Source organism: Pelmatolapia mariae, linkage group LG1 (genome assembly GCF_036321145.2).
Source record: "Pelmatolapia mariae isolate MD_Pm_ZW linkage group LG1, Pm_UMD_F_2, whole genome shotgun sequence".
Taxonomy (NCBI): Eukaryota; Metazoa; Chordata; class Actinopteri; order Cichliformes; family Cichlidae; genus Pelmatolapia; species Pelmatolapia mariae.
Window position 1 is genome coordinate 38,296,282 of NC_086227.1, and position 20,652 is coordinate 38,316,933.

Here is a 20,652-nt window from a genome sequence, read left to right on the forward strand (position 1 = left end):
GGTTAATAACCCTCCCCAATTAACTTAAATGAATTGTAAAAAATGGCTATAACTCTATATATTGACCTTTTCAACAATACCAGATTTTTTTTTTTTTGGGGGGGGGGGGGGGGGGGGATCAGCAGCAGCAATAAAAAACTGTTTATTTAAAAACAGAAACCTGTCTTCACTTTTTTCCATACTCTGACCACTTTGTTAGGTACACGTTTTACAGTCTTAATATCCCAGACACTAGTGTCACCCTAGATTTTTACCAGAAATACTGCTGTCATCGCTCTAAAACAAAATTGCCGGGCCCCAAATAAGGACAGAAGGGTTACTGCTAAAAATCCAGCTGTGATGGATCGCCATCCCTCCACTGAGACCGTTTCTGATGAGACTTTATCAGAAACAGTAGGTGGATCACCTGGAAGGCCAGATGGCTGAAGACTTTTGCAGAGTGGGTGGAGCAGCTTTAATCCAACAACAGGAAGAAACTGAAACTGAACAGAAATAAGTCATGAACATGAAAATGAAACAAGACCTAACCTCATGATGGAGTCAGTCTGAAAGTCCAGAGACGTTAGAATCATGATCCATTAGCAAGCACATAATTCATGTTTATAATAATTAATAAACTAAACAGAAATCAATATAAATAATAATATTTATAATAATCACCCTTTCCCTCCTGCAAATTACGTCATGTGACCCCGCCCCTATTTCCTGGCTGCGTCAAATTGCGGCATACAAACGGGAAAAAGAGCAGTTTTACTTTCAAAATATTATTTGTTTTTACCTGCAGAGCAGCAGTGATCAAACTTTTGAAAACAAAATATAAAAATGTAGATAATTGTGAGTTATTTAATTTAAAATAAGAATAACAGAAACATGTTGGAGATTATGTTAAAAAAGGAGCTCAAAACCACTGTATAAAGTCACAGTAAATAATGAATAAAATTAATTAAATAATAAATATCAAACTTTATATTATGAACACTGAAAAAGAAACAATTTACACATATAATATTTTTATATTTTTCATAAATATTCATAAATAATTTTTTTTGGAAATCCATAAATATAGAGATCAAAATAAACTTTTATATTCACTGAATTTCAAGGGTAGTCTTTCACATGGAGCTGATACATGCATCGTAAATGTTTTTTGTGAAATCTTACGTGTTAGTACAATGCACACTGCAGATTTGTTTTATTATTATACTCATTTGATTATGTCACAGTCAACACTTAAAACCATTTTTATTACTTAGTTGTAAAGTACATACAAATGTTTAAAGAGGCAGAGGGATACAAACGAAAAAAATTAAAATAGCAAAAATGCTTACTATATTAATTAATTACATTTAGAATAAAGAAATAAATAACCATTACTCTATTTTACTATCATAAACCCATGCGCACACCTATTTGCAAACTAATACTAATACTTCTACTACTACTACTAATAATAATAATAATAATAATATTTATTATTATTATTACCTATGATGTTGTTTCTGTTCCAGACTTTATACGTGTGAAATGTTATAATTACTAATGATCATCAATAACGGAGCACGCTGGGAGAGGCTGGCCTTATTGTGAAAAAAAGGGACCGGATGTGGGCGGGGTAGATTCCGTCTAGCTTGCAGCCGGAGCGCTTCCTGCTGCTTGTCGCTGCTCTCAGAGTGGAACCAGCACGAAACCAGCGCTCCCAGTGAAGTCAGTCCGCCCAGCAGAGAGGGAGCAGGCCGCAGGTTCCGCGTGAACTCACCGGGACACACGGACGGACCGACGGACGGACGGCGGGAAAATGGCGAAGACATACGACTACCTGTTCAAGCTGCTGCTCATCGGGGACAGCGGCGTCGGCAAGACCTGTCTGCTGTTCCGGTTCAGCGAGGACGCCTTCAACACCACCTTCATCTCCACCATCGGTGAGTCCTCTCCTCATCACCCTCTTCCCGGTGTACCGGCTGAACGGAGGGCTAGCTCCAGGCCACAAGCTAACTGACCGGAAAAGTGAAAGCGTTCGGGTGGGGTGGTGTGGAGCATGTGACCTCTGACCCCTCAGAAACATACAGTAGTTGTGAAGTGATGTATCTGTTAACTAATTAGTGATCGATTATCACTTAATGGAGCATTCCCACGGTTTTTCCCATCCAGTTACCCCGGAAGTAGCTTACAGTAATCAGTTACTATCATCAATATCATAAGCAATACTATAATCAATTATATCAGCACTGATAAGTTAGAGTTGGAAACACGTGTCTAACAAACTCACAATCGGTGTGGTTAAAAACAACTTTATTTAACTTTAAAAAAGAAAAAAAAACTCAGATGTTATGAATACGAAACGTGTTCTAAATCAAAGGAATTTAAGAAGATCCATTAGAAATGTTTTTTGTTTGTTTTTTTAAAAATGTGGACAAACTTCTAATAGAGTCCGCCTCAGCAGGCTTTGGTTAATTATTTTGTATGACCTTATTGAACAATTTTAAAGGAAAAATAATAATAATAACACAAATAGAGAGAACATTTAACAAAACAAAACTAGTAAACTGACTGAGACTAAACCAAGTTGAGAAATAAAGTAAATAAAATTTGAAAATATTAAACTACAAATTATAATAACTCTGGTTGGACCCATTTTTCATTTACTGTAGTTTTTAACATATTGTAAAAAGTAATCATCGCCTACGAAACTAAACTGAAGCTGATGAAAATGTATTTTTTTGTGATGAGCCCAGAGAAGTATGTCTTTTGTCCACTTATACAAAGTTTTTGATTTCTTTCAATAAACCCTAACTTTACTTTGGGGGGAAAAAATGTTGTTTTGTTTCACTGACAGAAATCACAGCTCATACTTCATGAATCTGATTATTAATCAGACAAAATTTTGCTTTCATAAATCTTCATTTTTAAACAAAAACACAACATTTTTAGATGAAGTCTAACAGTACTATTTTGTTCTGTTTTTTGAGTAATGCAGAAATCAGAGAGTAAAAGAATAAACGATTCAAAATATTTTTACAGAGTGTAGTTATCCTAAGAATTGTACTTTTAGTTTTCTTTTTGTATACACTATGTGCAGATACTACTGCATTGGGCTCTACTTTTTAGAGCTGATGATCTACATCTGAATGTACAATCATAAAAAGAGTCAAAAATGTACAAAATAGTCATGATTTATTTACTTTTTTTTAAATTATTGTAATTATTTTAATAATTGTCTGTTCTGTCTCCAAAAAATAATAGAAGTAGAATGCGTGCCTTTGGGCTCTACATCCTGTGATGAACAGCTGGATAAAATAACAGCTGTTTAAAGCAGATCCATGCCATGCTCTCAGATATCTCGGCTTCGGTTTGAAACTTGATGCCACTGGCAGAAAGGCTGCTTCACAGAGAAGAGCGTGCAGTTTGAAACATTAGAAAGATGGCACTGAGTTGCATCATGGGAAATGTAGGCTCCCCTTTTTGTGGTCTAACAGTGAGGATGTGTCCAGCTGTGTTGCTCAGATATAAACCTTCCTGTAGTTAATCTCACAGCAGAGAGTCGGAAACGACAGCAGGAATTGTGACGACTCTGACGATCAAATGTGGATGAAAACACGACGGAAACGTCTGGTAATTTATTAGTTTTGTCGATTTTTTTTAATGGAACTTTTATGAGAAAGATTACTAACTTGTAATTCCCTGTTGTTGTGTTTGATTTATTTATATTACTTTTTAGATTTCTTCTTCATATAATGGCAGTAAAAAAGCTCCTTTTTTAAATTTGGAGATGATCGTGAAAAGCAGGTGGATGGAAACAGATCAGCTGCAGCTTTACTGATTTCCTGATCTTTAGTGAAGCAATGGAGCTAATTAACATCAAAAAGTTCATTGATAAATTCCAGTAAGCTGCTGCATCAGGAAGCAGCTGTGCTGACGTTTATCTGGAGGAAGATGTTCTTACATGAGGCAGGTCAAAGGTCATATGAGGCCCTGGTGACGTCTCACATTGAGCAGGATGCAGTTTAGTACTTCTGTCTTTGTGTGGACCCTCGGTGGTCCCTGACCGGGACCCTGAATCCTGAAGGTCCTCACAGAGATAGAGTAGCAAGACTGTGTGTGTGTGTGTGTGTGTGTGTGTGTGTGTGTGTGTGTGTGTGTGTGTGTGTGTGTGTGTGTGTGTGTGTGCGCGTGTGCGCGCGTGTGTGTTTCCGGTGCGTCAGCGGAGTGTGTCGCTCTGCTGTCTTCCTGGTGGAAACAGGAAGTGGGAGCTGTCTTCTTCTATCTGTCTGCGAGTGTTTAAGTAGTAGGGGGTGTGTTTGTGTCTTTGGTATCACAGTGAGGACATTTTTGGTGGTTCTTCAGGCTCTCCCCACGAGGTCTGAGGATTCAGAGTAAAATCAAATATAAGTGAGTGGTTATACAGAGGCTTAAGAACGTGTGTGTGTGTGTGTGGGATGGGAGACTGAACTGATAGAAGCTTTTATTTTGGAAAAAAGAAAGAAAAGATTGAGGTCATCAAACTGGCAAAAGAGTTAGGTTATTGCTACTCTTATTTATTACTGATTATTTCCTTAACTTGTTCAGTTATTAAACTGCCAGAAAAAGTCTATGTGACGACTTCACATCCCTCAAAACCTCAAAGATTTTCAGCGGACACTCAAAGAGAGCAGCAAAAATTTGTCACGACAGAAGCAGGAAGTTCCTGAGGCCAGAAATATGACACAGGATTTGGCGAGGTGACATCAGGTTTAAGTGTGTTGGAGATGGTTCATTAGTGGGTTATGATGTCACATTTTTACTTTGTCCTGGTGGATCTGCACTGACCTGACTTCACCTGTTCGTGTTTAACTTAGAAGTAATAAACATTAAACGGCAGGTAGTTTGCTTCATAGCTGACTGAGTGGATGCACAGTTCCGGATCTCTACAATTAAAGTATTTTTACATTATGTCAAAGTATTTGCTGCATTAGCAAAATGAGATACAATTACAGTCGAATCTGATTACCGCATTTATCAGGGTGTCAAATACATGGCTGGGGGGCCAGAGCTGGATCGTCAAAAGGTCCGATTGGGCCCCTTGGATGGAAAATGTGAAACTGGAAGGAGGGCATAAATTTGGCCACAGCTGATGAGGTGTGAGCCCCTGCAGGTCACTAGGTTTAAAGCTGTAGGATGAGTCAGGTGTTACTGGTTTGAATTCTGGTTTTATTTTTGTTCTTTTATTTTTTTGCTCCCTGACAGTTTAACATCAGTCACATTTTAACACAGCTTTCCTTCAAGGCTTTAAATAAACTTTCTTTATACAGCCTGTTTCCTGTCACACTGAGCACTGAAATATATTTGCTCTGCAGGCCACCTTCTCAGAATTATAAAGCAGTTTATCTCTCACGCTCTTTGTTATGTGTTTCATTACAGTTTTGTCATCAGCCGTTCTGCTGCCAGACCTGTCCATGTTTCTGATTGGTCAGAATTGGTTAGAATTATTTGTTAGATTGTTGAAATCTAGGCTGATTCATCGAGTTGGTAACATCTTTAGCCTGATTGCTGATCTCAGGTTGCTTCATAGTGCGGGCATTCGATTGGTTAGCTATTATCTGAACAGCTGATTGGTGGGTGGACTCTCCTCACAGCTGAGCGTGAGCTGCTGAGCTCTCTGCCGTCTCACTTTGGGCTCATTATCTCGGTGTCGCCCTGATTTATTTATTTGATTTGTAATGTGATGGATCTGACTGCTGCTGTGACTGAGGGGGTTATTGTCTGTAAATTTCAGGCTTTCCACACAGCGACAACCCTGGTTTTTACAGTGGCACCTGAAGGTGCCGTCTTCCTCTCACTGCGCTCCACTCTCTGCTGGGTTGTTCCCAGTTCATCTGCCGGAGCTGCATGAATGTTACATGAGCTCCCACAATCCTCTGCTGCAGCGTTTGGACAGAGGACGCTCTGTGGCCGCTCTGTCAGAGGTCTCGTGAGAGTCAGCTGACCTCTGAGCATGTGTGAGTGTAGTATCTGGCTCTGTGAGGGCCACTTTTGAGGAAGTTGCATTAAAGAGCTGTTTTGAGGGGTCCAGACCTGGTACTAGAGCTCAGAAGTCAAAGGTCACCTGCTGCTGCCTACAGCAGCTACTCCTTGTGGGATTGCCGGTTACAGTCTTGGATCAATATACATTTACTGCCTGTATCACAAATTTGACATCACATCCTTTTTCAGGCTGCATGGAGGTGAATTTTAATTGGCTGGAAACGTCATGTGACCACCCTTTAAACTGGTTAAACACAGAAAGTTTATTTATTAATGCATCTCAAGACTGAACAATAAAAAGTGCACAGAGTGATTGATGATCAGTACTGCCAAAATAACAAAGAAGAAGAAATGAAAACTGTTATTATAGTGATGGAGTTTGGTACAGCCAGTGTGCTTGTCTGTGATGTAAATATGAAATAGGTGCAGTAAAAACAGGTACAAGTAGAAGCACAAAGGGGGGTTATTGTGATATTTAGAAGTATTGCTTACTATGATGTGGAGGATTGTCATGTGTGTGTACATACGTTTTTCATCATACACACAGGAAGGCAGGAAGAAGGTATTAAATGTTATAAAAGGCTGTGATGTTGTGTTTAAGTGCTGCTTTGTGCTGAGTATTTAAACACTGACACTGAGTTACTGGTTTCTTCAGCTCTGACGCAGGCTGTGTGTGTTTGTGCGTGTGCATTCTTCGTCTTGTGTGGACATAAGACTTTACACGGTCTCACAGGGAGGACTTACTTTCCTACTGAGGACACAAAATAAGACCACCATGATGTAAATGTGAGCGCAAATGCTCAGAGTAGGAGCAGGAAATGAACGTGAGTCAACGTGATGTGACAGAAGCGTGTGTGTGTGTGTGTGTGTGTGTGTGTGTGTGTGTGTGTGTGTGTGTGTGTTGTGGTATTCATCTTCCTGTTTTTATTTCAGTGAGTGAGCGGTCGCAGCGTTACCTGCCTAAGACCTGTGCCGACTTCTATAAAGCTCAAACAATGAGCTGATTGTCAGGTTGATTAGTTAATTGACAAAAACACTCTCTGAGTTTGTTGTGTTTGAGGCAGAAACTTTGCTTCTCATTGTTTTATAAGGTAATTTTTAACCTCTCTGTCAGAATCGAAGGCATGTGGGCCAAATCCAGACATTCACAAGTTTGAGTCACTTTAGGTTTCTTAAACCCGGCTGTAGGTGCGACTGGTACAGGGATGCGACCAAACTGAGCAAGCTGGCTAACAGCAGGAAGGCTGAAGCTGTGATGGCAGCCTCCATGTTTTAGTCAGCACGACAGAAAAGTTTTAAAGTCACAGACGAGAAACTGAGGCTTCAGAAAGCAGCTGAACTGAAAAGAGTCACAACAGAACTGTACCTTCGCTTAAGCTAAAGCTCCACTTTGCAGAGCGTTGAAGGCAAGTTTCAGGGCGGAAGGCCCTGTTTGAAAAACTACGGGGTCAAAGGTCTTTCACTTTTCTTAATTAAATTAGTTGAGAGTTTCACGTGTTTCTAAAGCAGCACACAGAGCTTTTCGATTAAATTTAAGCATGTCTGTAAAATATATTTGTCTGAATGTTTTTGCTGATCGTCTTCTGCTCTTTGGCGAGTTTGTATATTTCAGTGTTTGTCTCTTTTTTTTGGTTTTTGTATTGTCAGCCATTTTATTTCTGTTGGGTTTTTTCCATCAGGTTTTTGGCTGTTCTGGGGTTGTTCTTCGCATTTGTCTCATTTCAGGAGTTTTTGTCCTTTTCTTTGATCATTTTGTGTCTTTTGTAACTTTGGCCATTTTGCATCTTCTTGACAAATTTTTTTCTGGTTTTGTTTCACTCTTAGATAGTTTTGTCTTTTTGTAGTTTCCTCTTTTATTTGGCAGTTCTTCATTATTTTGGGGGGTTTTGTTAAAGCTTTAAATGCATGTTAATTCTTACTTCCAAAGAAATAAACAGTCTGTAATTCTTCTGGTAGTTTCATTTTAATGGACAGACTTGAAAGATATAAATTGATTTGCATGTCATTCAGTGAAATAAGTAGTTGATCCCCTACACACCAGCCAGAACTCTGGCTCCTACAACCAATCAATCAGTCACTCAATCACAGACACTCCTGATCTCGTTATGGATATAAACTACACCACCGCTCTACCACCACGCGCGAGAGCTGTCAAAGGACGTCAGGTACAGGATTGTAGATCTAAACAAGGCTGTAATGCGCTCGGGGAGAAGATGACAGCTGTTGGTGCAATTATTGGTAAATGGTAGAAATATAAAATGACCGTCAGTTGTCCTCTGGAGCTCTATGCGAGATCTTGCCTCATGGGGTCATGATTAGGGCTGGGCGATATGACCCAAAATTCATATCTCGATATTTTTTAGCTGGATGGCGATATACGATATATATCTCGATATTTTTTTTAAGCCATAAGGTAAGAACAAAAAGAGAGTTCTTAGTCAAAGCTGTGTCCCAGATGTCACACAGGCACTTTTATTAACATAAAGCCTAGATGTACATGAAGGAATTACTCAAAAATAAATTATCAGCATTTATTAAATAATAATGCTCCATAAATAAAAGAAAACAATGTTGTTTTTGTGCATAACAAAGAGCTCACAATTGTGCAGTCAAAATGTAAACTAACAGACGCTGAGCATAATAACAGACAGATTTCACAGCTGCTCTGTTACCAAGTTCTACTGCGTTACTGACAGCCTGGAGTTTGAAATCTGCTTCGTAACCATGTCTCTGAACAGGTGCCATTTATGGTCCTTATGCACACAATACGGTAATATTACGTTGAAGCACAGTACGTATCACTCCGCGAGGCTCCGGACTACGGTAGCCGTAATGCTCCGACAATCCATCAAGCGGTGCAGCTCCGTAGCTTACCAAAGTCGAACTAAAACATTTATTGACAGATTGCTGAGCGCCGTGTACCACATAAAATCGGTTCGCGGTCAGTAAGCACATCCAGAATTCATGCATAAGGCGCTCTGTCGATTTTTGAGAAAATGAAAGGATTTTAGGCCGTGCATGTCGTTAGCGCGGTTAGCTCGCTAACACGTTGACGCCGTCCAGCCCCACGCACGGGGCGATCCGCGGTAACTCGTTAACGGAGATTTGCCGTGTCCATCTTGTCGTTGCCTGCAGGTGAAGCGATGGGGGAGGGGGAGTTGTGTTCAGTGAAGGAGAGGCGAGGCCGAGTAATGTTGGGTAGAGACAAAAGTGGACGAAAGAGAGGCAAACTTGCGGCTCCACAAGTATAATTATAACATAACTTATACTATATCGATATAAACGATATTGTCACATCTTATATCTCGTATAAAAATATATCGATATTTTTAAAAAACTCGATATATCGCCCAGTCCTAGTCAGGATGATTATGAGAAAAGTGGCGGCTCAGCCCAAAACTACAGGAGCAGCTTGTTAATGCTCTGAAAGCAGTTTGGACCACAGACACCACGAGCATAACACTCTCTGCCATAATGGAGTGAAATGGATGTTTGTCAGAGAATGTAAATGATTCAGAGAAGGGTTTGGAGAAAGTGCTGTGGTCGGGTGAAACCAAGGTTGAGCTCTTTGGAATCGGCTCCATCCGCCGTGTTGGAGGAAGAGAAATGCTGAGTACGAAATGCTGAGTACGACCTTTCCCTCTCCTCTCCTTCCCTCAGCCACAACACTGAAGATGGGTTGTTGGTGGGTCTTCCAGCATGACAATGACTCAAAACACACCACCAAGGCAACACAGGAGTTAACGGCATGGAGTGGGCTAACACGAGCCCACTCTAAAGTCTCATCTGACAATGATCAGCTGATGCCCGGGGAACTGTGACATTACTGTTTTGCACCGCTTCTTAAAGCAGAATGGCCAATTTATCAGCAGCAGACGAAACTGTTAGCTGCAGCATTATGTTGTGGGTGGAGATGGCGGAGGTCAGTGACCTCGTCCGCTGCATGTTTCCGTAACAGGCAGCAGAAACTGTTTCACTTCCTGGTGAGAGAATAGAAAGAGCTGCTGAAGAATGGAGGGAAGAGGAGAGGTTTAGTCTGAGCCGAAGAAGAGAAGCAAAGAGGAAATCAGCTGACTCATTTTCTGCCTTTGCTCACATTAAATTCAGTTCTCTACTTCCTTCATCAGTGGATTCATAAGAGGAGAGATTGAGAAAGACGACACACGAAGGCATCACTTTGATGGTTGATAATGTTGTAAGCACAGCCACAGCTCCACCGCTAACATCCCAAAATAAGAAAAGTTGACGCCTTTATAATCAGTTAATGTGCCGATGTGTTGCCTTTGCGACGCATGGCAACGAAACAAAACACAACATACACCAAAACCACAACAGGAAGAACTGATGAGTTACAACCTAATAACAGACTCTTCCAGTGTGCTACGATAAAAGAATGTAACACTTGTCTAATCAGGCCCATTGTGACCAGCGATAATACTCAGCGCAGAGAATAAACGTGAGCCGTGTGAGTCTTTACAAAGTGTTGAAACCCGCCCGTGTTCTTCTCTAAAAGGAAACAGAGTCGTGTTTCATTTTTCTGTTTTTGGGGGGAGGGTGGGATCTTTATTTTGGCGGGTCTGTGCTGCTCTCTTGAATGTTTGGCTCCTCGGTCGTGTGCCTCCTGTTGGTGGCTTTGTGCCACTCTTTGCTGGATTTTTATTTTATTGGTGGTTTTTTGTTACTGTTTGGCTGTTTTGATCTTTGGTTGTCTTTTGAGACAATGAAGTCATTAATTGAGACCGTGAATGTGATGAAAGTTAACTTCTAGCAGGGCTCAATCCTATCAGTCCAAGACAAAGTTGGTACTTTAACAGTGGGAAAATAAAAATATTACCTGCTCTCTAACTGCTTAAATCAGCACATCCTTCAAACATGAGACACTTAACCATAGAACGGGTCCATAAGAGCCAGGATGGTTTCATCAGTCATTCACTTCTTGTGTCATTAGTTGTAAGATCAATACATGAATGAATGAATGAAATCAGTTGCAGCTGATGGTGAAGTGGTGTGAGGAGGGAGGGGTTTGGTTAGAGCTGTAGCCCAGGGATTTGAACCAGCAGCCCAAACAGCTGTGAACAGGAGGAACCCGAGCTGTCAGGGCTTCACATCCGCAGCTTCTTGGAAGCATTTCTTCTGCTCAGGCAGGAAGAAGTGTTTTTAAAAATATCTTCGACTTCCCCTTTGACCAGGCAGGCACAAACCCAGTCAGCTGACAGATTTAAGACGCAGAAGAGAAACAAACACACCTCAGCGTTTGTTTTAACCACATGGCCCTGCTAGCAGGGCTTCCTCTGCATCAGACCGCAGTTTTTAAAAGCATAAAACTCCTGCACTCGCTGACAGCCGCTGGCTTTTATCTTAACTGTTCATTATTCCATCAGTCCTGCTTTTCTGAGTCTGTCGTTGGGCAGAGAATAAGGCGGAGTGAGCCTGAGCGCTCTCTGCATCTGCTCGTGATCGTTGCTATGATGGTTTGGTGTCTCTGGAGCTGTAAATATGTTTGTGTCCGGAGCTCGAAGCTGACCGTTGTTTCTTTTTCAGGAATCGACTTCAAAATCCGAACGATCGAGTTGGATGGAAAGAAAATCAAACTGCAGATCTGGTGAGTGCCACTCTCTGCTCCGGCTTCTATGTGTGAGCTTTGAGAGGAGATAAACCTGAAATCAGGTGTTTCAGACTCGAGGCTGTTTTGTTGTGTGTATATTTTTAATGAGCCTCCTCAGTGCTGGTGTTTAACAGTGGCTTCTTCCTGCAGGGACACAGCAGGTCAGGAGAGGTTCAGGACCATCACAACGGCCTATTACAGAGGAGCCATGGTAAGACACACCCCCTTCCTGTTACCCCTCTGCTGATGCACAGGTCACGTGTCAGTCACCAGTGAAAAAGCAAGCAAACCTTTATTTATACATCAAATTTTATTCCAGCTGAAGCACAAACAAACAAAAGGCAATGATAAATGTAACAAAAAAGACACATTCAAGCTAATCCATAAAGAAATAGAAACCAACAATAGATGAGTAAAACAATAAAAACATGACACCAATAGAAATAAAATGGAAAAACTTGTGAAGATCAGCATTAGTCCAAATTAAAACCTAAAGTCTAAAGTTTAAAACCATTAGAAAAGAAATAAAATGATAACTGAGACCACGACTCAATTATCTACTTTAGTTGGATTTAAACTCTGATAATGTAGGAGCACACCTGTACACCTGATTTGCTTCAGTGCCAAGTGATTGGTTGAGACCAGCCACAACCAGGAGGCCTGAGCTGGTTCACAGCTTCTGAGCATCTCATAGAGGAACAGAGATACCACATCATGCAGGGCCTTGTTAAAACAAGCTGGTCCTGACCTCAGGAATCAGCTTGCACTTCCTGTGCTGATGTCATTTCCTGTCTTGTGTTCATTAGGGCATCATGCTGGTGTATGACATCACCAACGAGAAGTCCTTCGACAACATCAAGAACTGGATTCGCAATATCGAGGAGGTAGGCCACGCCCCTTTGATGTCACGTGACTTTTGTTATTTTCAGAGCTCACATTGTTGGATTTGAAGAGGTCTTCAGGTGAACTCCACATTTCTGCTCCCGAAGAAATGCTTGTATGATGTCATCACAGAATCATGTGATATAATCATGTTATATAATGAGTGTTTTCTAAAAGAGTTATGACAGAACTGCACCTGTTTGTTGAATTGAGCTCCTGCTTCAGTGGTTTTACATGTTCTGGCTGCTGTTCATCTCCTGGATAAATGAAGTATCTCATATTATCTCAAACTCAATGAGATGTTGGGTCATTAAAGGTGCAGTCAGTCATTTTTGAGGTTATTAGACAGAAAGAAAGGATATTGTACTCAAAAATATACAGTGCCTTGAAAAAGTATTCATACCCCATGAACTTTTACACATTTTGTAACCTTCCAACCACAAACTTGAACGTTTTTTTATTGAGATTTTCTGTGATAGACCAACACAAAGTAGCACATAATTGTGAAGTGGTACGAAAATGATTTTCAAAATTTTAAGCAAATAAAAATCTTAAAGTGTGGCATGCATTTGTATTCAGCCTTCTGTACTCTGATACGGCTAAATAAAATCCAGTGCAATCAACTGCCTTCAGAAGTCGCCTAATTAGATAATAGAGTTCACCTGTGTGTAATTTACTCTCATTATAAATACACCTATTCTGCGAAGGCCTCAGTGGTTTGTTAGAGAACATTCATGAACAAACGGCATCATGAAGACCGAGGAGCTCACCAGACAGATCAGATTTGATCGGAAGATGGATGGAGCTAAATACTGGAAGAAAGACTGTTGGAGGCTGCAAAGGACTTGAGACTGGGAAGGAGATTCACCTTCCAGCAAGACAGTGACCCTAAACATACACCAAGAGCTACAATGGAATAGTTTAGATCAAACAATATTCATGTGTTAGAATGGCCCAGTCAAAGTCCAGACCTAAATTCCATTCAGCATCTGCGGCAAGGCTTGAAAATTGCTGCTCACAGATGCTCTCCATCAGATCTGGCTGAGCTTGAGCTATTTTGCAACAAAGAATGGGTGAAAATGTCAGTCTCTAGATGCACACCCCAAAAGACCTGCAGCTGTAATTGCAGCGAAAGATGGCTCTACAAAGTACTGACTCAGGGGAGCTGAATACAGATGCCACACTTTTCAGATTTTTATTTGCTTAAAATTTTGAAAACCATGTTATTTTTGTACCACTTCAAAATTATGTGCTGCTTTGTGTTGGTTTATCATAGAAAATCTCACCAAGTTTGTGGATGTAAGATGACAAAATGTGTGAAAACTTAAAGAGTATGAATACTTTTTCAAGGCACTGTATAAAGATTAGGGTGTAATTACGACTTCCAACACATTGATGAGTTTTGAGAAGCCACCATGTTGTCACACCATTTTTTTAATACAGTGGATGTGAAGGACGTCTCCCTTCTGACTAATGGAGTTTTATGAAGCTAGAGAGTAAACTCATGCGCAGCATGCCAAAGGTGGAGGAGAAAGTTGTAGGTGTTAGTGACAATTAGCATCTGCACCTTCAGGCTGTGGACGTTTCTCACCCAGCATTGACAGCTGAGTGGGCTGACAGCTTTCCACAGGTAGGGAAAAATCTGGGGCGGATTTGGATCCAGATCCAGTCCAAACAGTATCTCACACACACATCAAACGGTCTAAATCGAACGTTTTTTAATCACTCTTGGCTGACTAAAACAGAAGTCAGTTGACTGCAGTCTGAAAGGCTGAGTGGGTTTTTGTTAGTGTCAGCATCAGCTGTAGTTTGTTTGCAGTGTATTTAACTCAGTAACTCAGGTACTGACTCAAACAGGTGCACCAATGACTCCTCAGGCTGGAACATTTCAGTGAATTGATGAAGATTAAAACTCAAAACACTTCCTGCATATTTTTTAATTTTAGTTTAGTAAGTACGCCATCCTTTAAGATGGTTGGAAGATGTGACATCCTCATGACTCATTTCTGGACATCAGACCTGCTGAGCTCTCGTTCCTTATGATGTGTGACATTCAGCGAGCAGAAGATAAGATCGGTGTTAGTACCGTTACTCACTCTCACTCTGCAGGGTGACGGAATACGACCATGTGTGTTCACTTCCACATTACAGATCAATTCCAGCTGTAATCAATACTCAGTAATCAGATATTGAGATCAGTGATGAACAGCTGCAGTTATCTCCTGTTTGAGAGGCTGTGGTGTAGGCCCTCCTCACAAACACAGCACACAGAAATGCTCTAAATCCATCAGTCTGCTTTGAGTGTATGTGGTAAAAATGTGCAAACCTGACACACTTATCGGGGTCTTTGTGGCAGAGATGCCAAGACCTCCGTCTCCCCGGTCGCCTCCTGCAGCTCTTCTGGGGGGACACCGAGGCGTCCCAACCAGCAGAGAGATGTGATCTTTGTTTTCTATCCAGTGAATTCTTCTCAGAAAAACAAGAATTCACATTTTTAGATCCAAATTTGAGATCACACATTTTTTTTTTTTGTTCAAGGACGCAACAAAATAACTTTAATTTATAAATAAAAATTTTATTCTTGTAAAGCAGTACATTTGAAAATTGAAGCATAACAACAATAATTATATTTTAGCGTTAAAAACATGGTGGATGAATCCTTACAGAAACAAAATAATGATGCAGCAGCTGTAGCATAAACCTTCATTACAGTACACACAGTGTGATCCAGACTCTAACGGGTGTGTGTGTGTGTGTGTGTGTGTGTGTGTGTGTGTGTGTGTGTGTGTGTGTGTGTGTGTGTGTGTGTGTGTGTGTGTGTGTTTTCAGCACGCCTCTGCGGACGTGGAGAAAATGGTTCTGGGAAACAAGTGCGACATGAACGACAAGAGACAAGTGTCCAAGGAGAGAGGAGAGAAGGTCTGAGCCGATCCCTGCAGAGAGCAGGACTCATTCGATCAAACTGAGTGAAAACAGGAAACCTCCAGGAGATGATATCATCTTATTATTATGCTTTTAGGAGCAGACGAGATTTTTACTCTTTGATTTGCTTCAGGGATTCATTTGCTGACAGTTAGAAACGCTGCACACTGATTTCAGCCTTAATGAGATAAAACGTTTCTGAGCTTATGCTTTAAATGTGACTTCAACCTTTTCTTCTACCTGGGTGTAATCCCTTTCTCTTTGGTTTTCCAGCTCGCCATCGACTACGGCATCAAGTTCCTGGAAACAAGCGCCAAGTCCAGTATCAACGTGGAGGAGGTGAGTCCTGATCCCGATCCGCCGTCTCCTCCGTCAGTCCCGCGCACACGAGGCGACTCATTTCTGTCCCGTTTCCCTCCACAGGGCTTCTACACGCTCGCCAGAGACATCATGGCCAGGCTCAACAGGAAAATGGTGAGTTGAGCAGATTGAGGTCTGCGGAGGAGGCGCTCCGACTCGAGCAACCGACTCCAGATATGTAAATGACTTTATCAGCTGAACATGCGGGGATGAACGTGCCGCTAAAATTAAAGACGGAGTTGGTCACCGTGAGCAGGAGATTCTGTTAATCGCGATAATCAGCCCCGCTGTGTTCTTATAGCTGATGTGACCTTTGACCTCCTTTCTTCCTGCAGAACGACAACAACCCGTCAGGTGGAGGTGGGCCCGTCAAGATCACAGAGCCCCGCTCCAAGAAGAGCCTGTTCAGGTGTTCGCTGCTGTAGGCGGAGCCTCAGCTCAGACCTCCTCCTCCTCCTGCAGCAGGAGCTGAGGAACAACCTGTGGACAGTTTAGAAGCCTGCTGTGACTCCTCCTCCTCCTCCTTTTCTTCTTCTTCTTCTGTTTTCTTGTTGTCTGCTGTCAGCTCAGCAGTTGGAGGCTGAGCCAACGCAGCATCTCAGTGTTTGTTGCAGCGAGAACACGGAGGCGACGATGATGATGATGGCGATGAAGGACAAGGCCGATGACTGTTTGTACCAAAGTGGGTGGAGCTGTGGCTCCGCCCTCTCCTCTGATTTTACGCGTTGAGTCTGAAGCATTTAAGGATCAGACATGTAGCAGACTCTTGCAGAGGCTTCAGTCCAACTCTTACAGCAACTGACCAATCACAGACCAGCGGCCTGGACTACGAAGCAGGTAACCAAGGATACGAGGTGCGATTAAAGAGTTCAGCCAGGCGGTAACATTCACAGTCCTGAGTCAGTGGGAGTCTAAGAGAACAGGCGGGTATCCACCTACTGCAGCGTGGACATCAGCAGCTCCACAATCACCCGCGATGACGGCTGGATCTCGCTCGGGTCTCTGTTCTGTCTGCATCTACAAATCCATCCGTCAGGCTCTCGCTTCCTGTTTCCCTCACTCACGAACACACTTCTCCGATGGGGCAACAACTCATTTCCAAAGAGTCTTCGACCAAATTCAAATCAGAATCAATGTTTTCCATTTTTTAATTTTTATTTTTTTTAATAAACACCGTAACTGAACTTTCCGATCGCACCTCGTATGTCTCATCTTGATCTAATCGTGCAAAGTGGGAACACGGCGGTTGTGAAGCCAAACCAGGTTTACTGAATCTCTGTGCACAGGTTTACAGCCTCGCGCACTGCCGTCACAAACCCCAAAACCTGGGTTAAACCTGAAGTCTCTAAGCCCAGATCCTGCTTCGTGGTTCAGGCCTCTGTCAGATCGCTTCAGCTAATCTCCTGCACGCCACCTAAAAATAAGCTGAACTACAGGAACTTACCTGATGTTGGTTATCAGAGGCAAACTGTGCAGGACCTTCTTTGAAAACGTCCTGAAATGTGCAGCTTTGTATTTTAGGAAACTTTGCAGGAAATCAGCTGAAAAAATTAAAATAAATATATATAAAAATGTATAAAATCATTTTCATTTCAATCTTGAATTTACAACTCAAACATAGGAAGTAAAAGCCCAGTAAGATCGGCGGGCTTCGAACAGACGAGTGGAAATCATAAAAATATTATCGAGTTTTAAATTTTGTGTTCACTAAAATGTCTTAACCTTCATGTGACCTCCAGCCTTCATTTCCTTTCAGAGTTTATTTTAACTAAACAGAACTAATAGTTTTATATTTTCTTTTTTTTTAATGCATCTTTAGTTAATTCTATTCCTTTAAAACGTCTCTGTGATAAATATGTATGAAAGCAGAGAAAGTCCCTGCAAAGCAGCTTTTTCTTCTCTGTTCAAAGACGCGAAGAAGCTTCTGTTTTTACTTTTGATGCTTTTCTGTGTTTTTGTATTTAGTCGTTTAATAGCACACGTGCTGCTTTTATTTTGTACGTTTTCAAAGGAACTGTACAACCTGTGCTTTTATTTTGAAGTATTTTATTTTCATGTGCAGCTGCTGGTGCTAGACTTCCTCTTTCTGACTCCCGATCCATAAGCCTGCCGATCGGTTCATTGGCTGAAACGATATATTTATTATTGTAAAAGATGTTCCTGCTCTTTTTCTCCTTTTCTTTTTTTTAAACTTCGGTCAGAAGTTAAAATCTGAACAATGATTCATTAAATTCAATGAGCACGGCGTGGAAACGTAAACTCAAACTTTTAGTTTCCTGCAGTTTTCTCTGAAAAGCTGTTTCCGCGGGAGGAACTCGAGCTCTTAAACTTTTGCAGCCGATATTCTGCGATAACTTTGACCGTCACGACAATCCCAAAACACCCCAAATAACGGCGGGAAGCAAGATGGAAACACGAGATATAAACTGAAGCTACTTTAAGTTTTTTGGAAAGTCCTCGAATTCATATAATCCCTCCTGACTGTTTCCGTGAAGGCAGAGTGAAAACGGAAAGATTTTGTGACGTCTGTCCTGAGCCCGCCAAAAACGAGTGAGGCGCGTTGCCATTGGTCGGTTTTGTCTCGCTTTAGATGGGTTTCTAGTTTTACAGATATCGTGAAGTATATCAGAAGCAGTGTGTTTTTTATATATTCAAGTACTTCATAAAGACCATACAATAACAGAGAAAACGCCCATGGTGACAACGCAAGTGGTGACAGTGGGAAGGAAAAACATCTTTTTAACAGGAAGTACCCTCCGGCAGAACCAGGCTCAGAAAAGACAGCCACCGGTGCCGGTTTAAGTGGTTAAATATCCCGTTTTTGTCTGAAATATATGTCTGTACTCGTTTTTACTGGAGCCTGGTGAGATGCAAGGAGGTGGTATGCAGCAAACTTGGCTTACCCCTGAGCACTTCCTGCTCAGCTCAAAGCCTGCAGAATCTGTTCCGCGAGTTCCTTTGGAGGAAAAATCCTTTCAGTGATTTAGCTTCTGAAAAAATTTCTAAAACTGAATTTTGGCTTGATTCCGAGTTCAGCGGGAACAGACGCTCAGCAGCTGCAAATGAAGCCTGTGTGCAGAAATCAGTGTTACAGCACGTTTGTTTACAGCAGCAGTGTTTTTATTTTACTCCGCTCAGCTTCCTGTCACAGACTGTAAATAAAGATGGACGACGTGCCGCCTCTTCCTCAGTATCCCCCGTTCTGGTTTAATGCGGAATAACTGACCTCAATCAGAGAAGCTGCCAATCATGGCCACAGACATCAGTTCTGCGTGCAGACATCACCCAATCAAAAAACAGTAAGAATGTACTTGGAGGGGGCGGGGTTTGTGACCTGTGTACCTACGTTTCCTCACTTCCTGTCATCCATCTTTATGTCCAGTCAGAACATCTTAAAGATTAATGAAGAGGTGAAGAAGGCGTGCTCAACGTGTTTTTGTATTTTTCAGCACTTTGTAATTCGCTATGCAAAAACCACTTTTTCCTTTTATCAGGAGTTTGTGTTACTGTGCTCTGATTGGTCACACAGGTCGTCAGACGCATCGATGTGTTTGTCAGAGGTCATAGTTTAGTAGGAAACTGGTGTTTATTTTAAATGTGACTTTCAGATTAAAAGCCTTGTCACTTCAGCACATGGAAAGACGGATGGTTTTAATAAAGTTTTATATTTGGGACTTTGGTGGTGTCGGCTGGGATTGAAAGTTACTGATGAGGGTGAAACAGATGAAGGCTCTGAGGAGGAGCTGGATGTTTTTGTTTTTTAATCTGAATCAAAGAAAAGGGCTGCAGACCAGAGTCTCTTAATGTGAAATTCACAAGACTGATTCAGTAGGTTTGGGTGACCTCTGACCCCATCAGTGTCTTCCGTTTGCTCTGAGATGTTTGGAGCGTCGTTGCTGCTTCAGCTGATGAACAATAAACAACTTTTTCTACCATCTGGTTTGTTTTTCATCTTTAATCGCTCGACTGCTGAAGCGAGGAGAGGATGCCTCGGGTTCACTGAGGTGATCCGGGCTGAGGCTGAAATGATTTCTCCTACAGCTGTTTGAAACACTCGCCTGACCTCAACTTGTGCAGGAGATGTTGGGTTGTGTGATGATGAAACTTTGGTGACGCTTATTTAAAATTAGTTTTTACACTACCTGTGTAACAGGTACAGTAATTTACTTTTACAGGTGGTAAATGAGATCCTATAGGTGTAAGACTGCATGTCACAGTACGATCAGAAGAGAGGTGTTGTACGATTTTAAAGTTCACTGGAAAAACAAAAGTCGGCGTAACAGTAATGACGTGAAAAACTAAAGAAATGTGTCATTTTATTACATTTTATCATCATGACCTGCCTGATGAGGCTGTTGTGCTGTTGTCTCTGTATTATTCTGTAAAACCTAAAAAGAAATAAGTGTGTTAGGCTCCAGGTCTAAAAGTGATGCTTTAACAAGAGACGTGTCAGCTGATCTCAGAGAGAACACAGAACAGGAAGCATGTGAACAAACTCAGTTTATTATTCAAGTAAAAAGTGACAGCAGACGCTCAGCTGAGGGTTTATTTACACACATGTACAGACACAAACCTGCCGTCCTCACAGCACGCCGGCCCGCCCGCAGACTGACCCTGGATCAGCATGACAAACGGACGCGGCGGCGAGGAGACGAACTCAAACTGTCCTTATTTACAACACAAATGAAAGCAGCTCCAACGTCCGGGTCAAACAGGAGGAAACGCAGAACTGCAGCAGGAAGCAGACGAACCTGCGCGCACACACAGACAGATTTAAGGTATGTATGGAGGTCTCACGCATCACCTCAGAGACATGAGACTGGGGTCATCAGACCAAACGGAGACCAGTCTGTGACCTCCAGCAGCCGCTGAATGGCTCAAATTCA

General features: G+C 41.7%; 2 protein-coding genes across 2 annotated transcripts in view; one reads left to right on the forward strand and one right to left on the reverse strand.

Annotated features, from left to right (window-relative positions):
- The first annotated feature begins 1,622 nt into the window (after positions 1–1,622).
- LOC134631949 (ras-related protein Rab-8B) lies at positions 1,623–19,438 on the forward strand. Its single transcript, XM_063480529.1, has 8 exons — positions 1,623–1,919; positions 11,539–11,599; positions 11,753–11,813; positions 12,409–12,486; positions 15,314–15,403; positions 15,680–15,745; positions 15,830–15,880; positions 16,102–19,438. The coding sequence occupies exons 1-8, from the start codon at positions 1,796–1,798 to the stop codon at positions 16,189–16,191; spliced, it is 621 nt and encodes a 206-aa protein (XP_063336599.1). The 5' UTR covers positions 1,623–1,795; the 3' UTR covers positions 16,192–19,438.
- Positions 19,439–20,249: 811 nt separating this feature from the next.
- plekhg4 (pleckstrin homology domain containing, family G (with RhoGef domain) member 4) overlaps positions 20,250–20,652 on the reverse strand; it is a 49,526-nt gene continuing 49,123 nt past the window's right edge. Inside the window, exon 24 of the mRNA XM_063480518.1 lies at positions 20,250–20,517. The gene's annotated coding sequence lies outside the window, so the exon portion shown is untranslated. The remainder of the gene's footprint in view (positions 20,518–20,652) is intronic.

What these genes read in the sequence shown, in the direction of transcription:
- LOC134631949 (XM_063480529.1), top strand. Translation starts at nt 1,796, where the DNA reads ATGGCGAAGACATACGACTACCTGTTCAAGCTGCTGCTCATCGGGGAC. An exon ending in AAAATCAAACTGCAGATCTG is followed by an intron (nt 11,600 to 11,752) that starts GTGAGTGCCACT and finishes TTCTTCCTGCAG; the next exon opens with GGACACAGCAGGTCAGGAGA. An exon ending in CCAAGGAGAGAGGAGAGAAG is followed by an intron (nt 15,404 to 15,679) that starts GTCTGAGCCGAT and finishes TTGGTTTTCCAG; the next exon opens with CTCGCCATCGACTACGGCAT.